The 23,307-nt window shown below is 37.5% G+C and overlaps 1 protein-coding gene across 1 annotated transcript; it reads left to right on the top strand.

The window, feature by feature from the left end:
* Nucleotides 1–2,597: 2,597 nt before the first annotated feature.
* ADSS (adenylosuccinate synthase) lies at nucleotides 2,598–21,602 on the top strand (the record flags this gene model as incomplete). Its single annotated transcript, XM_010156712.1, has 12 exons — nucleotides 2,598–2,700; nucleotides 5,166–5,234; nucleotides 5,962–6,012; nucleotides 8,170–8,236; nucleotides 11,727–11,834; nucleotides 12,126–12,207; nucleotides 14,002–14,128; nucleotides 14,794–14,948; nucleotides 15,357–15,481; nucleotides 16,508–16,605; nucleotides 20,133–20,282; nucleotides 21,036–21,602. Coding segments are annotated over 12 exons (1,188 nt in total), but the record flags the coding sequence as incomplete, so codon positions are not given.
* Between the last annotated feature and the right edge of the window lie 1,705 nt (nucleotides 21,603–23,307).

Genomic DNA, 23,307 nt, shown 5'->3' on the forward strand with positions numbered 1-23,307 from the left:
CTTCTCATGATTAACAGTCTGAGACTCAAGCAGATATGACGACCACTGAACACTAAATTACCATGTTGCACCAGTAGCTTGGCAAACATTTAAGAAACTTGAGAATTTATTGTTAATCGTGATCTAATCTCTACAATGGCCAATTTTTATTTCTCTATTTGACATTCATGATGCTAGAAAACTTTTTAAAAATAAATTGAGAAGCAAAACATGAAATTAAATCGTTCAGTTGGTAGGGGATTTCAAATTAATAATCATTCATGTATCTTAGTGTTGCTTATGGGTTAGTCCAGTTAGCTGCAGTGGGAGAGTTTGGACTCGTCTTCCCCTTTGAAATTACTACTGCCTCAGAACTTCAGTGTTGTACTTAAACCCATATATTGAATTTTCATTTACAGCGCTTCGGTGCTCCTATTAAACGTATGTAGACTGATATTACCAGTGGATCTAATGGAAAAGAATAACTTGAAGGAATCTGATGAGGAAGATGACAACTACAACTTTCAGCAGATTTCTCGACTGTAAATGCTACTTCAATATATAACTCTTCTTTCTTCCCCAAGAAAGGTTTTGCTTAGATTCTCAAAACACTGAGTAGAAAACCAAGGTCTTGTCTTACTAAAACCAGCTTGTGTGTTTTATGTATGCATATAACTTTAACAGGTCTTAGAATATTACCTAATTTTGGAGTAACTTGCAATAATTCAGGAGTATCAGCACTGCATTTAAAAAACAGTTGTAAATTATTTGCTTGCTAATGTAGTTAGTTTACATCCTTTTAAATCAAAGATACAACTGTAGTGTTGGTAGACCACTAAATAATCTTTCTGAACAACTACTGTTGAGTAGAAAGGATGGGAGGAGGAAGGTTATTCCTGAACATTGATTATTTTCTTAAAAGACTGAACTTGAAAGGCTTGCTTTATTTATGCATTCAATATGTTTCACGTGTTGTGAATCAAAAATTTGGCTTCTCTAATTAAAGTCAGATCACTTGCAGTGAAAACTATTTGCATCCAGAAATCTTCACAACTTTTTCAAGGTACTCTTCACTACAGGGAAAAACTCTGTTATGTTCCTAAATCATTTAAACTTTTCTTAAATTCGGACATTTCCTGTGTTTGGTGAAGGTTTGTAAGTCTTCCCACTGTTTCCAAAGGAGGTGGAAAGACTATGTTCTCAAATAAATAATGCTAAAATTATGAGAATCTTCATTGCTAACTTCACAGAGATTAGGCTTTTACCTGTGATGTGTGTTTTTATATCCTGGCACAAGTGTTTGATAGCTAAGAATATTCTTTGTCATGTCACATATATGACTGTAGCTATTGCATTCTGCTTTGTAAACGTAGAAGTAGTGAGTAGCTGCTGAGTCCATTGCTTAGGAAAGATCTTCTGTGATACATTATTCTGAAATATTTCAGATTTATAATTCCATAGATGAGCATTTCATATGGTTTCTTTTTCTTCTTTTCATATAATGCCTTTCTTCAGTCTGTCTTATGCTGAAAGAGGGCTTAGGTTAAAAGCCTTTCCTTTAAGGGTTTCCTTCTGTGCAACAATGTGTTTATTTCTGTTGCACGGTGCCTGTAAAGCACGTTCCTGTAGTTACAATGAAGAGAAGAACCATTTTGTGTGTAACCTTGTCTTGCACAAACGACTCCTTCACGAGAGTGTAAGCTTATTTTCAAAAGTGTGACTAACAAGAAGTTGTGGCTATTTGGTAACTGTTTTGTGATCTTTTTAGTTTCATAAGCCTATCTTGACCCTCTTTGAGACTTGGTCACAGGCTTCTTTTTGTAGTTTAGACGTATTTCACGGTTTAACAAATCTCTTAATACTCTTTGTGGCAATGAAAAAAGCTAGAAATGTTAATTGTTAGATGGATGTAAACGGTTTCCTGTAACTTACGAAAACACAGTTTTCTTAGTTGCCTCTAGATTCACTCCTTAACAGCATGTCAGATACAAATGACTGGTACTATTACAGACCTCCCTTATCGCTGAGGAGGCATAGAATGAAGACGTTAACTTTGCTCCTTACTGTTAATAGAAAAACATGCAAAAGACTGTACCCAAAAATCAGAATAACAAGCCTGCGTGTTGCCAAACAGCTGGACTTAACTTTCCCAATAACTATATGGTTTTATGTACTAGTTTTAGCTGGTAGATTTTTTTCTTTGCAAAGGTTGCAGTTTAACTTTTAATACTTACTCCCCATAACTGTGATAGGAACCTAGTAAAACTGACGATGGCTTTTAGAAATGTTTCCGTATTCTAGAATATTTATGCTTCTTTCCAATAATTTTTAGAAACATTTTAATCTTATTCTAAGCTTTTGTACCTTTGATGAACCAAAATACTCTCCAAAGTCTGTATGACAGATAATAACTGATGTTGAAACCATTGAGTTTAACAAAACAAGTTTGGCTGATTTCCTGGGAGGAGGAGATCTCTGAAAGATCTTTTGTCAATAACAGAAATGAAAGCTGCAGAATTGGAGCTGGAATCAGTTTATTTCATCTCTATACTATGCATTTGTTTGTCTTTAGTAACAAAAACTTAACATTTTTTTTCCTGTGTTTGCCTACCCCCCAGGGAGGCAATAATGCAGGGCATACAGTTGTTGTGGATTCTGTGGAGTATGACTTTCATCTTCTGCCAAGTGGGATCATCAATCCAAAAGTCACTGCATTCATTGGTAAGTGGGACATCTCTGACAAATAGACACTATAGTTACAGGCTTCTGACATATTAAAATAACAAAATATATCTGAGGGTATACAGGATTGGGATTTTGCTTCCTCAGATTTTCATAGGCCTGAAGTGGTCTACTATCTTGTTATTGCTGGCTTAACTCTATTGTGAAGTTTGAATTACAGAGGTTTCTTTTATTGTCTTGGATAGTTCATCTTTGTTCTTATCTGTCCTTTCAGTGCAAACTGCTAGCTGCCTGGCATATCTTCATTCTCCCATTCCCTCTTATTTTCTCTACCAATTATTTCTTACTCTCAGATTTCCTCCTCTCTGTTTTAATCTTCAGCCCTGCTAAGTAACTGCCAGTGCCTTTTGAAACATTGATGTTTTCTCCCTTTTCCATTGCATCATGACATGAATGCTGACTCCAAGAGACTTCTGCACTATGTAGTTTTTACCAAGAAGTCCTCTCAGGAGAGTACGTTAGAAGGCTTAGGGCAGTGGCAGTACTATGTGATGTCAGGATCTGTTTCCTTCCTGAAAGGGGGTTTAGGTTGTCCTGTCTGTTGTCTCTACAAGCCTACTTACCCCCTTCCTCTCTTGAAAACCTGTTTCCCATCATCTTTTTTTTTTTCTTTTCTTCTTCGGATTGTTTGTATGACCAACCTACTTAATAATGCCCTTAAAAATTCCTTGTAGAAGTGAAGGTAAATATAAAACATGTCTACACAATGTTATAACTGTGTTTGTGCGCTGTTTCACAAATCGGGATAGTCTCTGGATCACTAAAAGCTATGACCTATCAACACTTTCTTCCTGCTTTTTTGATACCCAGAACTCCTGTCCCTTACACAGTGTACTTCTCCAAATCTCTAGTGCCATGCTCTTCCCATCCCTTCCTTCGTATCTTATTGCCTTGAGCCTGTGGTCTCGCCCCTCAGCTTGGGTGCATGTACCAAGAGTGAGTGGTCACTGACAGTTTGCTAAACCGCATAGCAACTAAAGAGACTCTGTCGCTGCTTCCTTGGTTCCTAAACAGTACTTGCTGAATCCTTGGGTCCAGCTGGGACTGTATATTGGAAGTCGGCATTAACTCTTTTACATGATGGCATTTATTGGTTAATTGCCTCTTTTTAGCTGTTACATTGTGACTTGATAGTGGGATAGTTTTGGATCAGCTTGCCCTCCCTAATTCTTCTACAGACATTGAGCCAATGGGCATGGAAATAGATTGCCATGGAAGGGTAGGTTGGGATGTTAATGCTTCTAGTCTTGAGGCCTGTGTCAGATGATACTACTTTTATTCTCTTTCGATGTGTTACTGTATTATGTTTCTTTTAAAAGGTTATTGATTGAAAACAGTTAAAAAGAATGCTCATTTGCCATGCTTTGTTCGGTGGACTCAGGTTTGAGTAGGAAAGACCCCATCTTTTAAAAATACAGTAGGCAGGAGAGAGTTCTTTATAAGTCCTCTGTAGGTATTTGCTCGCTCTTGATCTTGTCTGCTCTGAAGTTTGTTCTAGCTTCTTTTAGGTCTGCCCTGTGTTTAAAATCTCAGGTGGGGGTAAATATTTGGCTTAGGATTTCTCTGAAAGGGTTATAGATTCAAAGGGGAAAAAGGAAAGGACAAGGGCAAAATGATTGGGGTATTATCATAGATTATTACCATCGATTAGGACTCTACCATGAAGGTTATAGTGAAGTCTTAAATACTTCATATTTGGATGTTTAGAAAGCTTTTACCTATGTGAAATTAGGTGATATGCATTAAAGTTTCAACTGGCAGGTCCCTTCCTTCTTTAGCTAGATGTTATTATATTGATAGCTTAGGATCTACTGATCTACTTACTGAGTTAGGTGTAACCTTAGATGGTTCAGTTTTGCTATATGGAAATGCTCCTTCATTAGGCACTCGGTGATGCTGGTTGTCTGAGCTAGTAACCTTTTTCTGTGCAATGTAACAGCTGTAGGAAAGCAAGCTGGCTTTTGACAGAGCTTTTTCCTCTGTTATTTTTGCTAGTCTGTTAACAACCCCAACTCCATATATGGAATATTCTGTGCCTATTTACAGCAGAAGTGTGCTTGAGGGGATGCTAATGTTTATAACGATGATAGAAATGTGCTAGGCTTTTAAAAAACAGTAGAGTTATTAAAATGAAGTACAAAGAGGGAGTTTAATTTTACATGGGAGGAAGAGGAAATTGCATTCTGGACTTTTCCACAATACTGTTTGTCCTGATCTAAACTGAAAATTTTTTGAGTTTATAAAAAAGATTCAGTGCATGCAGTTAAAAATGCCTAAATCAGTCTCTTACTAATACCTAAGAATAAAAATTGCATTGTTTTAAAGTTGAAAAACTTAAATAAAATATTCTGCATACAAAACATGAAGTGTCTTTGAGTTGTTAGGAATTTTTTTTTCCAATGCTCAGTGCAATTAATTAAATTTTGTGTAATGGTTTTCTTCAGGAAATGGCGTTGTAATTCATTTGCCAGGACTCTTTGAAGAAGCTGAAAAAAACTTAAAGAAAGGAAAAGGTAAGAAAATTTAAGATACTACTCTAAAATAACTCAAACCCTCCTCAAAAGATTTGGATGGAGGATGCCTCTGTAGAGGTTATGTACAGTGTCTTTTTCCAGAACTCCATCTAGCTGCTAGGAGTCTCACTGGAAGTCCCAGCACCTGCACGGGAAGAGGGACTGTGCAGTTTCAGAAGACAGCATGCTCTAAATACGAATTATCTGCAGGCTCTTTCCTGTGCATAAAGCAGTGAATTTAAGAAGTGAAACTACTGCTTAAAGTGTATTACCTGTTCATAGTCATTTTACAGTGTTAGTGTACAGTTTGATACATGTTAATATAAACAAATGCTGTGGTAATCACTTCTTGGTTTGGAACTCAGCTTTTTTGATACTTCCTGTTATGTCTATGGCCGTGCCCGGCAGCAGTCTGCTGTAAGTGAGGTATATCCATGCTCTAGATTATTAACTGAAAAGTTACCAATTGATTGCTGAATTTGAGGAACTAGTAGAATAGCTAGAATTCTTCCTCAGAATTTCTGGGCTTTGTAGGCTGACAGGTGTAGGCTGTAGTTTTAGTTATTGAAATCCACGTTGGGTTTTTTTTTCCCCTCTGGAACGTGATTGCTCCATCTTTGAATAGATTTACTGAAGACTAAACATAAAAAGTATGCATCCTTTATACATCAGAAGACAAAAACGCTATACAAAACATAATTTGAAGTCTTTAATTTTGTCTTTTAAGGTCTAGAAGGCTGGGAAAAAAGACTAATAATTTCTGACAGGGCTCATATTGGTAAGTTCCTGTTTGTGGTTTGGTGTTGATATTTTGTTAATATTTTTGTTTCCTCTGACCTTTCCATGGCAGTAAAAGCGTGACAATTTTTAGCCTTCTCTATATATAGGTATGTACTTTTCTTTGGATGAAGTCTCCATAGGCTGCTTTAGTTTATTGCAGATCCTACAAAAAATCATTCAATGCTCAGGACCCTTCCAGGTTTATATTCCAGTGACTCTTTAATCCTGTCCTGTAAGCATAACCTAGTCAGGAAAGCAGGTTCACTTTCCAAGCCAAAGGTTAGAGTTGCAAAGCAGTCCAGAAATTAGTTGGCTGAAGGATTCGTTACCCACTTGGGTGTAAAAGCAGTGTTGCTTATATCAGTTTCTCTGCTGGGAAATCACATGACTGGGTGTGACTGCCAGACTAACGGCCTTCCTACTGAGTAAAGTGCTGGGTACTCCAGAGAGGAGACTTTGTGGGAAGGGCTCTACAGGCATAGAGGCAGTGGCTGCCCCTCTCGCAGGGAGCTCATCAGTCAGTGACGCGTATTGATTCCAGCCTATGTTCCAGATGACTCTGCGGTTCAGAGCCTGGAGTAAAGTAGCATTTAGAGTCCCAACCACCAACACAGACCTTCAGAGGCTCTTCCTGTATCACTCCTAGGACATCTTTGTTATTAAATTCATCCTTTAAATTAGATCTTTAGATACTGCAACATAATAGTAACAGCATGTAGGAGGAAATGGGCTTATTGCTGCTCTGGTAGTCATCTCCTGAAGGTGTGAACTTTTCAGGGTCTTTATCAGATAAAAGCTTGTAACACTAGAGAGAAGGTTTTGCTTTTGGTTTTAGTGTTTCTGGGGGTTTGTTTGTTTGTTTGTTTGACCCATCTGGCATATTTCAGTGAACCTGTCATTTCAGAATAAATGTTTTTTTTCTTTGGAGTAACTGCTGACTTTGAAATAATTGAGTAACTGTTCCTAAGGTACTAAAATCTTTTCTGAGAGTAGAATCACTGTAGGGAATTACTTGGGAAAGACTAAATTATTAGAAAAAATGTTCTGCAATTATTGTATTGGGATGACAGTACTGTGAAGTTTTCATAGCTAAACAGGTCCTGAGTAAGTAGGACTGTCACTTGTAATCATTCAGCCTCGTAACATAAATGAACTTTGAGAATGCTTCTGTTCAGAAAGCTTTGATGACAGTCTGGAGATCAGTTTCCACGATAAATACGCCGTCTCTAAAATGGGTGTGTGAATGATTCGTCTGTAACAAAAGATCAACCAAAAATAAGTTCAAGCTGCTGGGATAATCTAATCATTTAAATTATAGGGATGTGTAGAAATAAACAAAAAAATAAATTAGTAAGGCAAACAAGGAAAACCACCCTTGTCCTAGAGGGACTGTTTTTCTGGTGAGTTTTCAGTCTTTCCTGTGTAATGTGTAGATAGTTGTTTAACTTTCAGGAGATAGTACTTGAGAAAAATAAGCTGGCTTCTGTTAACCCACAGACTGTTGCACCACTGTATTTGACATGAGTCTTGCCGGATTTTGCTTTTATGGTAGACAATTGGTGCAAGGAATACTTTGCAGAATCTTTGTCATTAATAGTAAGTAATGCTTAAAAAAAAATCATGGCTTGTGAAGGTGAATTCTGTTTACATAAGACAGTTGGGAGCTTTTGTATTTCCAGAGGTGTTTTAATTGATGTTGGCTAAAACACAAAAATAAAATGGTTTAAGAAATCTTTAAAATGAATGAGAATGTTTACTTAAAGTTCCCACCTTAAATTTCAACAGTATGATGTTTTTTACTATAACCTGTTTTCCAGGATATTTTTCAAATGCATGTTTTCTTTGTTTGTTGTCCATATATTCTTTTGGGCCACTACGAAGCTGCAGTGGCTGAGTTATTTTGTGGGAAGTATATACACAAGTCTGCAAGTATTCTACAAAACAAATTCTGAAAAACCTCAGAACTCTTCCCTGTGAAAAAATGAAACTTGTAAAAAAGGAGAAAAAAACCCTTGTCATTTTACTTGCCTCTCCTCGGTGTGTATAGTTTTGTTTTCTGCACTGATAAATGGGACTGGTGTTGGTTTGAAGAAATCATGACTGATGTGGCAATTTTTTCACACAATCTTCTACTGAAGTTATTTTTTTTTCTTAGTATTTGATTTCCACCAAGCTGCTGATGGCATCCAAGAACAACAGAGACAAGAACAAGCAGGACAGAAGTAGGTATTTTGTCAAACATTAGGGTGACTGAGTACCGACATATGACTTAATATATTGGATTTCTGTTATTGTTTGTCATAGGGTTTAAAAAAAGTGTTAATTATCCTTGTAACTGTTGGATGTGGAGTATGCAGGGATCAATCGTTTCTTATACTTTTGTCCTCCAGTGGGTAGCAGATTTTTATTAATGAAAGGGTTGTATCTTGATATTTTGCCTTATAAAAATAGTTCCTAGTTCCTGATTTGCTTTATAAAAAGGGTTCCTGCTTCCTAATGTTTTAATTGTTTACTGTGGAGATGTTTGTTTCTGTAAAAATAGATTTCTAGTTATGAAGATTAGAGGACACCTTTGTCATCTCCAAATTACTGAAAGGTCTGATACTTTGATATCTCATGATGCTTCACTGGCAGAAGTGAATGTAAATGTTTACATTGTCTACTGTATGCTGCCACTGATTTTCTGAAGCTTTTGAAACTTAACTAGCTGCTGTGTTTTTAACATGGGATTTCTAAGTACTTTGCTAGTTCTTGGAAGTGGGGGAAAGCTGGCAGAATGAATTGTGAAATGTCTACAGCTGGAAAGTAATGCAGCACTATAGACTTCTGAGATACCAGTCTTGGAAGTTTGTCTCTGTGGATGAAAAGAAATTCAGTTTTCCTTACTGAGACCTATAAAAGGTATCATCCATGACAATAACCTTTAAGAGAGTGTCTGATGTGGGCGTAACTTGCTTCACACAGGTTGCTATTGAGTGATAACTTGTAAATTATTATTATGCTGGGTCATTTTCACGCTTGACTGTGCTATACCAGCTGTCGTGTTACCTGTTATTTCAGGTATTAAAAAGTAAACAGGAAGAACAAGGAAGCTGGGGTGGGACTTTTTACAGAGGCCTGTTCTGAGAGGACAAGGGGTAATGGGTTTAAATTGACAGTGGGGAGGTTTAGATTGGTTATCAGGAAGAAGTTCGTCACGGAGAGGGTGGTGAGTCACTGGTACAGGTTGCCCAGAGAAGCTGTGGATGCCTCATCCCTGGAATTGTTCAAGTCCAGGCTGGATGAGGCTTTGAGCACCCTGGTCTAGTGGAAGGTGTCCCTGCCCATGGCAGGGGGGTTGGAACTAGATGGTCTTTAAGGTCCCTTCCGACCCAAACCATTCTGTGATTCTATATTATTTTTTATGAGCCAGTATGTGTATATCAGCTATTTTTGAATGTTTATGGAGCGCAAGGTAAAATTGCTGTATGACAATATTTGCAATTAAAACCACTGTCAGTCACTCAGCTACTTGTGAGAAGGAGCAACTTTATTAGTTAGTGTTAAGGATTGTAAGGGAAAGCCCAGTGAAGAAATAACCACTTTTCTCCAATTAATTTGTTTTAAAGAAGCCCAGAAAATGGAAGTTACATTCAAAGCTAAGCAATCTAATCTCTCTTAAGTGCTGTATTACTTCTTTCTGTGGGTTCTTGAAATTCTGCAACAATCGTACCATTTTCAAGCTTGTTAAAACTGCTGATGGATTGCAAGTATCTAAGTCTCTGTAGTGGAGGAAGTACTATTATAGGGTGGCTAAGAAAAGGCTTTCATAAACTCTTTAGCAAAAGACTGTCCCCTGTTAGTTGGGGCTGGAATGGGGAATTGAAATAGTCTGCTGTTTAACTGTAGATTTGAGGGCACTATAGTCTAACTGTAGATTTGAGGGCACAGCATATTTGGCATTAAAATTCTTCTGTGCCTAACACTTCAGAGTTGATCGTTATAAATTGTAAGCTTATTTTTTTATTTTAATTGAATGCTTTTATCTGTTCAAATGTAGCTCAAAAAACAGTCACAAGTCAGGCTAATGTAGCTTCCCTTGCAGAAAGTTTATAGGAAAGGTAATTTTATATGGTATATTTTACTTACATTATTGTTTTAACTTCTATAAATATGGTCTTCTGACAGCTTAATTCTAAATGGAAACCAGCTTCTTAAAATACTCTCTGTGGAAGGTATGAATTGGGGCAGAGGCTAGAGTCAGTTATTTAAGCTACAAGGTCCTGGTCTGGTTAAATGATGCTGTGATGCAAGTGGCATAAAATGTCTTTCTTTTTTGACTGGAGGCAAACATATCACTCCCTGAGATTACTCAGTATTGAGTCTAATTGGAAGAATTTGGGTTTTTTTCACCAAGATTGTTGTTTTGAATCTACTCCATACTACTAATAACCAAATTTAAATGAATTTGTAGTGACTGTGAACTGCATTTCAGTTCACTCACATATCAGTTGATACCCTTTAACATGAAGTTTAGTTATGACCTGTACCTTCCACCTGAACTGGAGTCCCTCTTGGACTGAGTTTCGGTATGGTACCTTCAAGGCAGTTTGAAGAAATCTGAGCCACTCTGCATGTGCAGAATTTATAATTGAAGAAGATAAGGCTTTCTGTGTCTGCTTGTGGGGGTGGGGTGTGGGGGTGTGTGTACAAAAAAACCCCAGAGCAAATGCTTCTGCCCGCTTCCCTCCAAAAAAACTCAAACCCAAAACAAACAACAGCCAACCAAACAAAAAAACACCCCACCAGTAATTCAACAACAACCAACCCCGAAAAACCCCAAACAGTTAAAACTAAGTGCAGAACAAAGCTTAGCAACGCACAGCATGCTTTGGAAAATGCTGCACACCTGTTCAGTTCTCCTTAAAAAGTTACTTAACCTTTTGAGAGGGCTGGGGAGGTGTTTGATAATCTGCCTGCGGTGAGTGCAGTCTGGCTCCGCTGTGGTAGCTGTTCAGCATGACTGGCAGAATACCCTTTCTGAACTAGCTGTACTTCTCTGGCAGCGAAGTCGGCGCAAGCCAGTTGTGCCTGATGATATCACTGATTAGAGCTGAAAGAGGCTTTTCGGGCAGAGTGGGTAGGTAAAGCCAAGGCAGAATTCAGGTTTTCAGAATCATCTTCAGTGGTAAATCTGTTCCCGAACCCTTTCTAACATAGAGCATTTTGGGTAGCATTGTCACTCTTGGATGCTTGATAGTGTTTTCTGTTTTCCTGGCTACATCTGAGGTCTTCAGGATTCAGTGAAATATTTCTTACATACAAACTTGAAATCTCTACTATTTGTGCTGTTGCTTTATGGAGGACTTTCTTTAGGACAAATATTTTAGGAAGGTGTTCTGTTAGTTCATAGTACTGAAGGATGTAGTCTTGGTATTCAGTTCCTTAAGTATAAAGGTTGGGAATTGTGTACAAATAAATACGTTGAGTTCACTAAAGTATTAAAAGTTGTTGGCTCAAAACCAGAAATATGTAGAAGATAAATATATTTATGTCTATAAACAGTGATTCTGAAACTTAAAACACAAGATACTTTTAGTATGCAAATGCTTGAAACAAGAATCTAAATGTTCACAATTAACAGCATTTCATTTTATGCTAGGGATGTATTAGCTTTAAAGAAACACATTGTTTTTATATAAAAAAATAACTCCTGTTGTTATCTTTTGAAAGTTTGGGAACTACCAAAAAAGGAATCGGTCCAGTATATTCTTCAAAAGCAGCTCGAAGTGGACTCAGAATGTGTGATCTTGTTGCTGATTTTGATGAATTTTCTGAGAGGTAATTTCTGTATTTAATGCACAGTTGTAAACATAGTTTTCAGTTTCCGGGTAGTACCCTGTGTAAGCCATTACATCTGGCTGCTGCTACTTTTTAAATGTAAAGTTATTTTAAAATATGAGAACAGTTTTATTTATAGTTTTAAATATTATTCGTAGTTATTAAAAAGTTTGGTTAAATTGTTTAGTCACCAAATAATTACAGATAGGTAACTTGTAAAGCCTAAGATTGGTGGGGGTGTGAGGAAAACACAAAACCCAAAAACCTTAGTGAAACCTTTTTGCCTTCCAGGTTCAAAGTGTTAGCCAATCAGTACAAAGCGATATACCCTACCTTAGAGATAGATATTGAAGGGGAGTTGGAAAAGCTCAAGGTAAGCCTGCTTCTGTCTGTCAGATGATTGTATCACTGTATGCAGTTACTGATACCCAAGTCTCTCAGTGGCTGACACTTGTGCTTGCGTGAAGAGTTAAAATGCAATATGTATCATGGGAAATTGGTATGTATCAATTCAAAAAAGTCTGCTAACATCCTTGATGGCACTGTTGACCTCGCTTTATGCAGCATTTCAAAAGAGATATTGTAAACTTTAAGAAAAAGGTTTGTATAGGGAGAATTATTTTTTACTTCCATGTGCTGAAACAAACTGGCTTAGGAGAAAAAAAACCCCAAGACTGTAGTTGGGGAAGGTGTGCTTCATTGTAAAGCAGAATATTAACTCCTTGGCTCAAACTTAAGAACTGAAGTAAATTATTACTCTAATAAGCTGTAAGGAAAAAAATATACTGACAACATAAAAAAAAAAGTAAGTTGATCGTCAGCAGAACTAATGAAGCTTGATCGCCAGCAAACTAGTCTTGTGGTTAATTATGAATTTTGAGATGTTTTCCCTGCAGTTGGGACAGTTGTGAGATTTCTTACTAGTATTAATCCTCGTATGCCTAATAGTGTGTTTTTTGCAGTGCACCCAGGCTCTTATTTGAAAAAAAAATGTCAGGTGCCTTACCCTTACCCAGTCTCTTTGTTCATGCATTTTATAAAAACTTCATATGAGTGGGGTTGTTTTTTTGCTTCTTAGAAAACTTCAACCAAATTTGATGAATTGTTTGAAACCATTGAGGAATGTGTGGAACAGGGGTGGGCGTGCACAGTTACATGTTTAATCCTTTCAGAAAATCAGGCATAAGAAATCCTTCTTGTATCTTTAGTTGCCACTAAACTGAGTTTACGAGCTCTAGAATGGAGTATATGGAATTTCTTAGCACTTCTGTTTGTCTTGCTTTAAATAATACCTGGTACACATGTTGAGTTGTGTTTTTATCAGTATTTAAACCTAAAAATCGGTTACGGTTGAGTGCTTTATAATGCTTTATAGTTTACTTAACTTATATTAGGGTTACAAAATATCTATCTGAAACTCATTTTTAGGGTGTAACATAATATATACTTGTATCTTGAAGGAAACTAATTGCACTCGATGTTTGGTTTATGCTAATGCACTAGGTTAAATTTTGAAAGTCCAAGTGTTACAGTTCACGCTAAGTGAACCATTAGAATGAGAAGGTCCATACTTTCTCATGAGGAGAAAGACTGTGTACCAAGTGCTGATCTGAATGTTGCCAGCTTCTTGGATCCATCTACTCAGTGGCATTCAGGCACTTGACCCTTAATTCCAATAAATAAATTCTTACTTCAAACTCATTTCTTACAAATATACTTGTACCTATATCACAAATTTGTGCTGCTTTACAATTGTGTGCATTTGTTGGCCTCAGATGGCCAAGTGGAGCTCCCCACATGGTGGTTTGGGGGGAGAAATTTTGAATACTTGGAAATGAAATACCAAATCCAGTGAAGTATAGTGACTATACTCAGGCTTGAGTATTTCTGAAGTGTTTCAAAAGTTTGGATTTTTAGTTTCTCTCTCCCCACCCCCCTCTCTTTTTTTTTTTTTTTCTTTCCTTTTAGGAATAGCACACATGTGTAAATCTTAGTCTAATGTTCTTCCTTTCTTTGTTCACATATTATGGCACATTTAGCATTTCTTTGTTTGCTTTTCCCTTTCAAGAGAAAAAAACAACATTGCTGAGGGAGCAATAGCACTTGTACTCCTGCTGGCTTTATCATACTGAAATGATACCATATAATGGTCTTTTGTATTATTCAGGGCTGCATTGAAAAAATAAAACCAATGGTAAGGGATGGTGTTTATTTCATGTATGAGGCTTTACACGGACCACCAAAGAAGATCTTAGTAGAAGGTGCAAATGCAGCACTGCTGGACATAGATTTTGGTAGGTATAACCTTTTTGAGACATACGTTGCTATGTATTTATCTTGTGAAAGAGGGACACTAAATTTACTCTTCTGTGTTTAGCTGTTTTTATGGCAGGAATGTTTTGTATTTTGGAAGAATAGTACTCTCTGACTAACAAATAATTAGGTGGGCAGGGAAGTATTTAATTAATCTCTTTCAAAAGGCTTTAGAATCTCACAAGGTTAATTATTTGAATGACTAAAGATTCAGGTGACTCTTCTTAAATAGTATGTAGCTATTTCTTCAGTGTCTATACATTTCATATGAGAAGAAAAAATTCACTTGATAAGAAAACTGGAGACCTCAGAGGTAAAGTATATAGGCAAAATACTTGTTGACTTTTGAAGAATCAGCTTGCATCTTCTAAAACCCTTTATATAACACTTTGTTTTCTACTGTTTCACAATCTAAAGGAAGATGATGGGAATCTGGGTTGCTAATGAGGCACGAGTGGAAAAGATTACCCCAATCAATTGGAAATTATAAATGCTGCAGTTTTCCTTAAAACACTGTAATTTTGCTAACAAAATCGGAAGGTTCTTGATAGAAACAGCTTTTTTAAAAGTGAGATTGTGATGTTTGTCTTATATATATATATAAAGACCAGTGTTCTGTTTTTTAAAACCTTTTTTTTTTTAATAGGCACATATCCTTTTGTGACTTCATCAAACTGCACGGTTGGGGGGGTGTGTACGGGTCTGGGCATGCCACCGCAGAATGTTGGGGAAGTGTATGGAGTTGTGAAAGCATATACGACGAGAGTTGGAATCGGTGCCTTTCCTACAGAACAAAATAACGTGAGTGTTATCAGCGTGACCTGTAACTGGGTAAAATAACTTGGTGTGTCTGTCTCTACGTTAAATCAGTGTTACTGGCTAAATGAGAGTAGATGATGGTGTATGTGGATATCTCATTCTTCAGATTCTAGGCTGATCTTACTGAACTGCCAAATCCGATTGTCAGTTTTTAGACCAGCCTATGGAATAGGAGGCCAGAGCAGGAACAGATTCTGAGATTTACTCAAATGGTATTCTCTTGAATTAGAAATAGTATTTTGTATTTACATTTTCACCCCGATGGATAACTTTGTGAAAAATGGTGGTGAGAACTTTTAAGGTAATTTACAGTATTGCAAAATGTTACGTATGCACCTGCATCATGTATTGTTAAAAAAAAAAAAAGGTTCACGTGTTATTGTTTGTTAGGAAATTGGAGAATTGCTGCAAATGAGAGGTAAAGAGTTTGGCGTTACCACTGGTAGAAAGAGAAGATGTGGCTGGCTGGACCTCGTGTTGCTCCGATATGCCTACATGATTAATGGATTCACTGCGTGAGTTATTTTGGCAGCTTTGCTGGCAACTTGACATAAAATCATGAAATGTTACAGATTACTGTGAATTGTACATATACTAGTTAGTAACATTGACTGTTAGCAGTCATTTGTTGATTGTTTTGATATTTTGATAAATTAACTGATTCTCATTTTTCCTAGCATTAAATATTTTTATATTTGACATTTTCACACTCATAAATTTTTCCTGTATTTGTAGCACATCTTTATTTCTCATTTAAACTGAACTAAGAAGCACTTACGGTTTTTAGTGCTTGGTGCTCCAAGCTACCCCAACCCCTGCCATCCCACTGAACCGAATCAAATGCATCATGAGGGCCTTAAAACCCAATATAGTTTATGGGGTTTTGTTTTGTTAGTTTCAAAATAAGACAGATGGAAACCTATCAGTATCTTCAGCGGTATTGTGTAAATGTAGAAAATTTGGATATTACTTTGGGTTTTTAATTAAAATTAAAATCATCTGTCTGAAACACAACTGGTATAAAACGTCTCGTAGATGAGACTGTAAATACATGCTTTACTTAAATTTTCCTATTGTCCTTGTCCTTTGTGCTTTTTATTTAAAATAGGACGCAGCCAGGTATTTACAGAGCCAGTGATTGGTTATTTTACTGCCTTCACTGTAGGACAGGAACATTTGGCTGAGGACAGGAACAGACAGCAATGGCATTGTGCTATGAAAGTCTCAAAGGAATGGTCATAAAGCATCTTGGCATCACACTGTTCAATTAAAATTCTGACGCTTAAAGCTATAGAGCAATCACTTTAATTGAAAATACCTGTTCTTTGAATTTTGCCATTTTCTTGTAGTATTAAATCTAAGGGTATGACAAAAAGGCTGTCTTCCTCTTTATCTGGTATGACTTATTAGTGGCATATAAGCTGTCTTTCTGAGGAAAGGGAATCAACTGCAATGTGCAGGAGTCCATTTTTCTTCTGGTGGTTTTACAGTGTGATGAGAGTTGTTGGAAACTGTTTAACTGGAGTAATGTTTCTTTATAGATTGGCGCTTACCAAATTGGACATCTTGGATGTATTTCCAGAAATCAAAGTTGGTGTTGCATACAAACTAGATGGTGAAATCATACCTCATTTTCCTGGTAAGACTGCTTCTTTTTAGATTTTGGTGAAATGTAATTCAATACTTAATTGCATTTGACTTTTGCAAGTACAATTTCTTGTGCCGTTAATGTCTTCCCAGATGCATCAGAGACGCCTTGTACCACACCTGTGCCCGCACCCTAAAGACACCTGTACCAAATAGTGTCATTTGTCTATTAGAAAGATGCATATAAAGCTTCTTCAACGTAAATGTTACTGCTTTATCCCTTTAATACAGCCTGCATTACCTTCAAGCTAAATTAGAAGCTTGTTTCACAGTCTAAACCCAGTGCCTTACTCCCACTACTGTATTCATGCTCTCGTCTAGCAGGACAAGTCTTCGTTTAAGCATGTGGTGAGCCACATGAGAGAACTGATCCAGTTGAAAAGCCAGGTTTTTCTCCCTGTGTTATTTTCTAACAGTTCGGTTCCCTTTAATGGTTCGCAGAGCATCCAGAAACCTGTCACACCTACGCTATGGAAAAGAAGCAAAAGGGGTGCGGGAGGAAATGAGCAATTAATTTAGGTGAAAGCAAGACTGGTTTCCAATAGGACCAACATACAGCAGTTTAATGTGATAGAAACTATAGCTCCTGAGGAGAACAGTGGTCATCTTAGTGATCATTTTTACCTGAAAAAAAAATGTATCTGCATGTTAAAATATTCAAATATCACAAAACAATGTTTTCGTGGATAATACATCTTTTTAATTTTGCTATAGTAGAGATACTCCAGAACAAGGAAGATGATTAACCAGTACTGAAGATTGGCCTTCCTGATTTTTCCAGTGTGCACATAGATGCCTGTTTCCATTGTAGTTGCTGCCTCAGGGTTTCAGACTGGTCATAGGTTATGATTTTTCAGATGATAGCAGCAGCAGAGAACTTTTGTGGGTGAGATTAACTGTAGTAATCAGATACAACTCACAGATTTATGTAGTATAAAGATGTAATTAGGTATAAAGATAAGCGATGATCTGCCAGTAGTCCTTGAAAATAGTACATATCCAGTGGGAAAATTCATAAGGAATTAACAAAAAAATCTTGTGTTGCTCCATGTGCTTGGGGGAATTCTGTAATTGATTTGCTCTCCAGTATCTTCCAACAAAAGTGCCAGTTACAATCTGACTGCATGCTGAATGACATGGCAAGCACTTTTATTTAGGAAATTTAGTACTCATCTTGCTCGAAACCAGGGAATGCTTTTTGCCTTTTTGAGACTCTGATATTCCCTGATTGATACCCTTATCAAAATATTAAGGAAATATTAGGTAGATGGCCTTTGGGCATAATGGAGATTGCACATTTGAATTGAGAGCTGCTCAGTAAATGCCTCATCTGTAGCCCTGTCATCTAACCTGGGGGCTATTAAGTCTGTCTTGTGGTCAAGCCAGGAGGACCACCTCAGGCTTTATGTCATCACTAAAGATGACATAAAGAAGTGGCCATGTTTTCCATTGCAAAGACTTCAGTGCTTACTTTTTGGGTTTTGGGTTCTTTCCCCCCCACCCCACTTCATTGTGTCTCTCGGATGGGACCAGCATCTTGTTACAACTTCTGAGGGTGGACTTTTGCTCCCTGTGTGTGTCCAGGTAACAGGGAGCTGACCTTTGGTCATAGCAGCACAACCTGGCTCACCTGCCTAACTGGATTTTGCTTTATTGTATGAGCAATTAAGAACTCTGGTAGAAATTCAGTACAAGCTGTTGTCTTTGCTGTTGACACGCTGTCTTCCTTCAGTGTCAGGAAGGTGTTTGAGCTGAACTTCTGGTAATCTGGAAGGTGCTGTCTCTCACAGTGCCTCTGTGTTCCACACCTCTCTCTTTGCTACGCTCAACATTTGGCAGCGTTTTCAGCACATATGCTGCAGGTTACTTACTACCCCTGCCCCTGGCATAAATAGAAAAGGTAACTTTCTTCCCCCTTGGTGTTTTGTAGGCCATTAGATTATTTCTGATGTCTACATCTTTGCATGCTGTGCACTTGTATAATTATTATTTTTACCTGCCACTTCGACATTTTGAATTAAATTTAGAAGAGATCTAGTCTGGGAATCTCTTGCTGGCAGGGTATTTCTTTCTCTCTTCCCTCCCTATCCTCCCACTCTCTTGGAGATGTTAGTGATCTGCCCTTCTTGTGAAATGACGGTCTCTAACTTGGAAGCACACATAGCGCCCACCATCTCGGGGAAAAAATATGCCATATTTTATATATTGTTCCTTTTTCCAGCTGGATCAGAGAATCATACGGGTCTCACTCAGGTTTCTTTTTAGCTCTAGACTTTTGTGGGCATTTCATAATCTCCTGTTAAGAAAGACGTGAAAATGTCTTGTAAACTTACAGCTGACTTCAGCTGCTAATCCTTTGCTATGGAGCTGGCCAGTATCTCCATTTCTGTCCAGCCATAGGAGGTTATGGAAGAAAGACTGAACTCCCTGCTAGCTCCGAGCTGATCAGTTTAAAAGGAATGCAAAAGCTATGGTCTAGGCCTCTTAGTGCCTCCTGTCCAAGTTCATGGGGCAGAGTGTCTTCAGCACAGACAGGCACAGCCTCTAGCTCAGGAGTCTTTGAAAATACAGATCCTTAGGAAATTTAGAGATTATTTTGGAGAAGCTTTACTTCATGCTTGCCTTTTTTTCCTTGTGCTCTTTTTCTGGGCGTCTACTGTAGGTTAAAGACCTGGGACACTGTGCTAGGTGCTCCTTTGGTCTGACCCAGATGGTTGTTTTTATGTTCAGTTTCAGGAAATTGCTGGAGGATCTTTTTCTTACACTGGTGCTAAGATCCCAAATTTCAGCTATTCTTTTTGAATTGGAAGTAACATCATGTCATTCTCTCTCCCAATTATAGTACCAGACTACCAGATATCATTATATCTGCTCTCTGTTATCTAATTCAGCTGTTAATAAGGAATATTCCAGGAAGCCTAAAAGGTAAATCCCTTAAGGGAAGAGCAGAGGGAAATCTAGGTGGTGATGACATCCTTTACTATACTGAGCTCAGTTTGTGGGTTATCTTTATCACACATCGTCTTGTATCGCACCTGCTGGAGCAACATGAGAGAATCATTTGAAGCATCAAGAAATGTAGCCCTTTTTCTTCTTCTCCTTTGGGGAAGTAAGGAATTGAACTAATACAGAGTAGTGAAAGATTGTAGACAAGTTTAGACCGTTCCGTTCCAGGTGCTTTCAGCTTTCTCCTAGCTAGGCTCATCAGAGAGGCTTCCAAGTAAAAATGCCTGTGGACGTCCAAGAGTTAGGTGTTCAGTCACTTTCCCTCTTCAGAAGGAGGAAGGGTAGCGCCTTATTCTAAGCTACTGTATTTTTTTTTTTCCTCTGCTTATGTTAACAAAAAGGCACACTTCAGCACTTTCAGTGATGGTGATATCTTATGAGTAAAAGAAGATTTCTTTGAAAGAAAATTTATTTCTATAAGAAAAGAATAAAAAGCTTTACAGTTATGGGTTTAGTGGTGGAGAATACGTAATCTTTGTAGACATAATATTTTTGTTCGTGTTTGCTTCTCAGCCAACCAGGAAGTCTTAAATAAAGTAGAGGTTCAGTATGAGACACTCCCAGGATGGGATACGGACATATCAAATGCAAGAACGTTTGACGAGCTGCCTGTAAATGCACAAAACTATGTTCGCTTTATAGAAATGGAGTTGGGTGTTCCTGGTAAGTAAAACAGATTCTGTTGTTGCTGTGTTTTTTTCCTGGTCCGTGAAAACGATCTTGTACTTCGCCTTAATGAGCACTCAAAATACTGAAAACTAGTTTGTAGCTGTGCTTATTCTGATGAACCTAGTGATACCTGTAACTATTGTTTTACTACCTTTTATCTATCTATTTAGCTGTTGAATTGAAAATTTTCGGAAGTTTTAATATGTAATCTTTTGTCTTATACTACAGTTCTAGTTCAGCTGAGATTTTTATAACTCACTTAAGTGTTCTTCGGATTGGTTATAATGGGGGTTTTGTTCTGCTGCCATTACCAAGTCAGTGGTACTGCTGCTATATTAGTGTGATTAAATACATGTGGCAGTCAGAGGTTCTAAACTAACTAATTTCTCTTGTGCTCCCTAATAAAGATGATCTTGTGGTTCTATCCAAAGCTGGGAATTGGGAGATGATGCACATCTTTACTTTTGTGACAGTTTCTATGTATCATTTTCCCTGTGATCTGGAATATTGATGACTATGGCAGCTTCAAGACTCTTCCTGCTTTACTAAGCTAGCAGTGCATTCTTACTGAATGCACAATAGACATAGTTAGAAGTTCTTAACGCACTAATAGCATATGCTGTGGGTTTTTTCGGGCTGTGGTACGTAAGATCTTAAGCGCTTAAGAAAGGTAAGTTTGTATCTTAAGATACAATCTGATCTTGCTTTGTATTACTTACAGTAAAAGTTTGCTTTTCTCTCCTGCAGTTAAATGGATTGGAGTAGGGAAATCCAGGGAATCAATGATCCAGCTGTTTTAAAGATTTCAGATGCATGGAAGAAAGCACACTCCTCAAAAGACTGCTCATTCTTAAATGCATTAGTAGCCCGCAAAGCAAAGATGTTGGAAAGATAGATTTTTTTTTTGCATGGAAAGAAATGCTAAAGTTGATACCCCCAAATCGATCGCTACTCCTGAAAGAGACTCTGACATTAACCTGTATCAGTTCTTGTTCAGCTGCAATTTCCAGGACACTTGTCATTGTTGTTCAAGGTGCCATCAGATTTTTTTTTTCTTTACCTAATATTTACTTCTTAATGTAATTCCTGTCTGAAAATCTTAAGGTAGCATTACTTTCATGACCGTTTGTCTTTGTTATCCTCTCTCTGCTTTTGGCGGTGTTACTTCCCTGAAATTTTAGACAGTAAAAATAATGCAGTTTTGCACAGATAGTTTTACATCTTCATTGTTTGTATTCCTAAAGCTGTTGTATTCTTAATGGCTGCTCTTGTGAGTGATTAAAGAGGGAGATTCTGGTTTTATAATGCTATAAATGCTGTCTAAATTATTGTGATCTGTTTTTTAAAAAAAAATGTGATGCCAAGTTGTTAAGAATGTCCAGTTTTTTTTAGCTGTGTAACACAGAAAACTTACTCTTTGTAACTCACAGAGGTCACTCAAGTGTTTACCAGGAAGTGTGCCCAGAAAGTTAGAAAACTGATATTGTAAAAAGTTCATTTGCAATTATTAAAGAACCATTCTGATTTTGAGTTAAATGCTTCATAATGTTACTTCTTCCCCCCCCCCCCCCCCCCAGAAAAACCATGCAGTTCTCTACTTCCAAGGCACATATATCAAACTGTTTTCCTAATTAAATGAGGTTATATTTATATTTGGTGAGAAGTCTAACATTTTGATGCCCTTTTAAATTCCTTTCTACACAGCCAATAGAAGATCTTTCTGTGCGGAACTGGCAAAGCACAGACACTTCTGTAATTATAAATTGAAGATGCTTTAGAAATAACATTTAAAGTATTCCATGTATTTGCTTTCGATGTAGAGAAAATAACAAGTATTCATCTCGTGACATCTGACATGCTTTGGATTATTAGTGTTGGGAAATGTTCTAGAATTAGTTTAATTTATAACCATTTTTATATAGTCCAAAGAATCAGATTTCTTTTGGCAACAACCCAATAATTACATACTCCCTTTCCAGATTTTTTGAGAATGATGTTTTTACACAGCACACTGTGGTATTCACATGCTTCCTTTTCACTTCAAATAAAACTTAACTTTGTTTCCTGAAAACAAGTTTGTATCAGGGTGGGGCAGCAGTTTTAAATATAGTTGAGTAGATTTTGCCTATGCAGGTGAAGATAAACTTCTCCTGCAAACTCAAAGATACAAGGCCTTCCAGATTAGGTTTTAGGTAACCACATGTTGCCTGAAATGGGATAGATTTGTTGATTGATGCTGCTGTTGATTTGTTCAGCACCATGTTTGTTCTCAATCGATATAAAATGAAATTGCTTATAAGGGGAGGAACAGGAGGGTTGAAGGATAAAACTCAGATAAAATTACTCTGTATCCTGGTCTTCCTGTAGCTGTAGGAAGAACCAAGGGGGTTTGTGCTGTCAGTGCAACTACCAGCCAAGGACTGGGGGCCTAGCTGGTTGAAGGACTGAGTAATAAATGAGGGTATGCTTCCCTTCTACAGTGAGTGCATAAATGAGGGCTTTCTACATAGCTGTGTTTCAGTCTGCCAAGCAGAGACCTTCAAGTTCAAGGCCTCTTTCTGTTCTACCACGGCTGTAACTGCACAGTACAAACTAACCTTGTGTTTCAGTGGAGGAATTCATGTTCCCAGAGGCAGCAGGATTGCTAAGCAATATAGCTGTAGCCTTTAGGCTATTATGATAGCAAGTTATTTGTGCAGTTAAAGAAACACACCGGAATTGTCTTGGATGCAAGAGTGATTTGTGCTCTTTTGGCTTTCTCTAAGTTCAGCTGAGATTTTTTTAATTTGCTTCTTCCACTCAAATGCAGGCCTGGAAAGTTGACGACATGCTCCTACAGTACTTGTCCAGATAATATGTGGTCCAGGATCTGTTGTTGTATATTTACTCTCATGACCTGGAATGAAGGGTTTTTTCTCTTTCAATTTTGGGTAGTTAAACTTGGCATCTGTATAGTTTATTACGTTGTCCCTGAATGCCAGTTTCACTTAAGCTTCCTGGAGTGAATTCTTGGACTGGT

This window comes from Eurypyga helias, unplaced genomic scaffold, assembly GCF_000690775.1.
Source record: "Eurypyga helias isolate BGI_N326 unplaced genomic scaffold, ASM69077v1 scaffold21288, whole genome shotgun sequence".
Classification (NCBI taxonomy): domain Eukaryota; kingdom Metazoa; phylum Chordata; class Aves; order Eurypygiformes; family Eurypygidae; genus Eurypyga; species Eurypyga helias.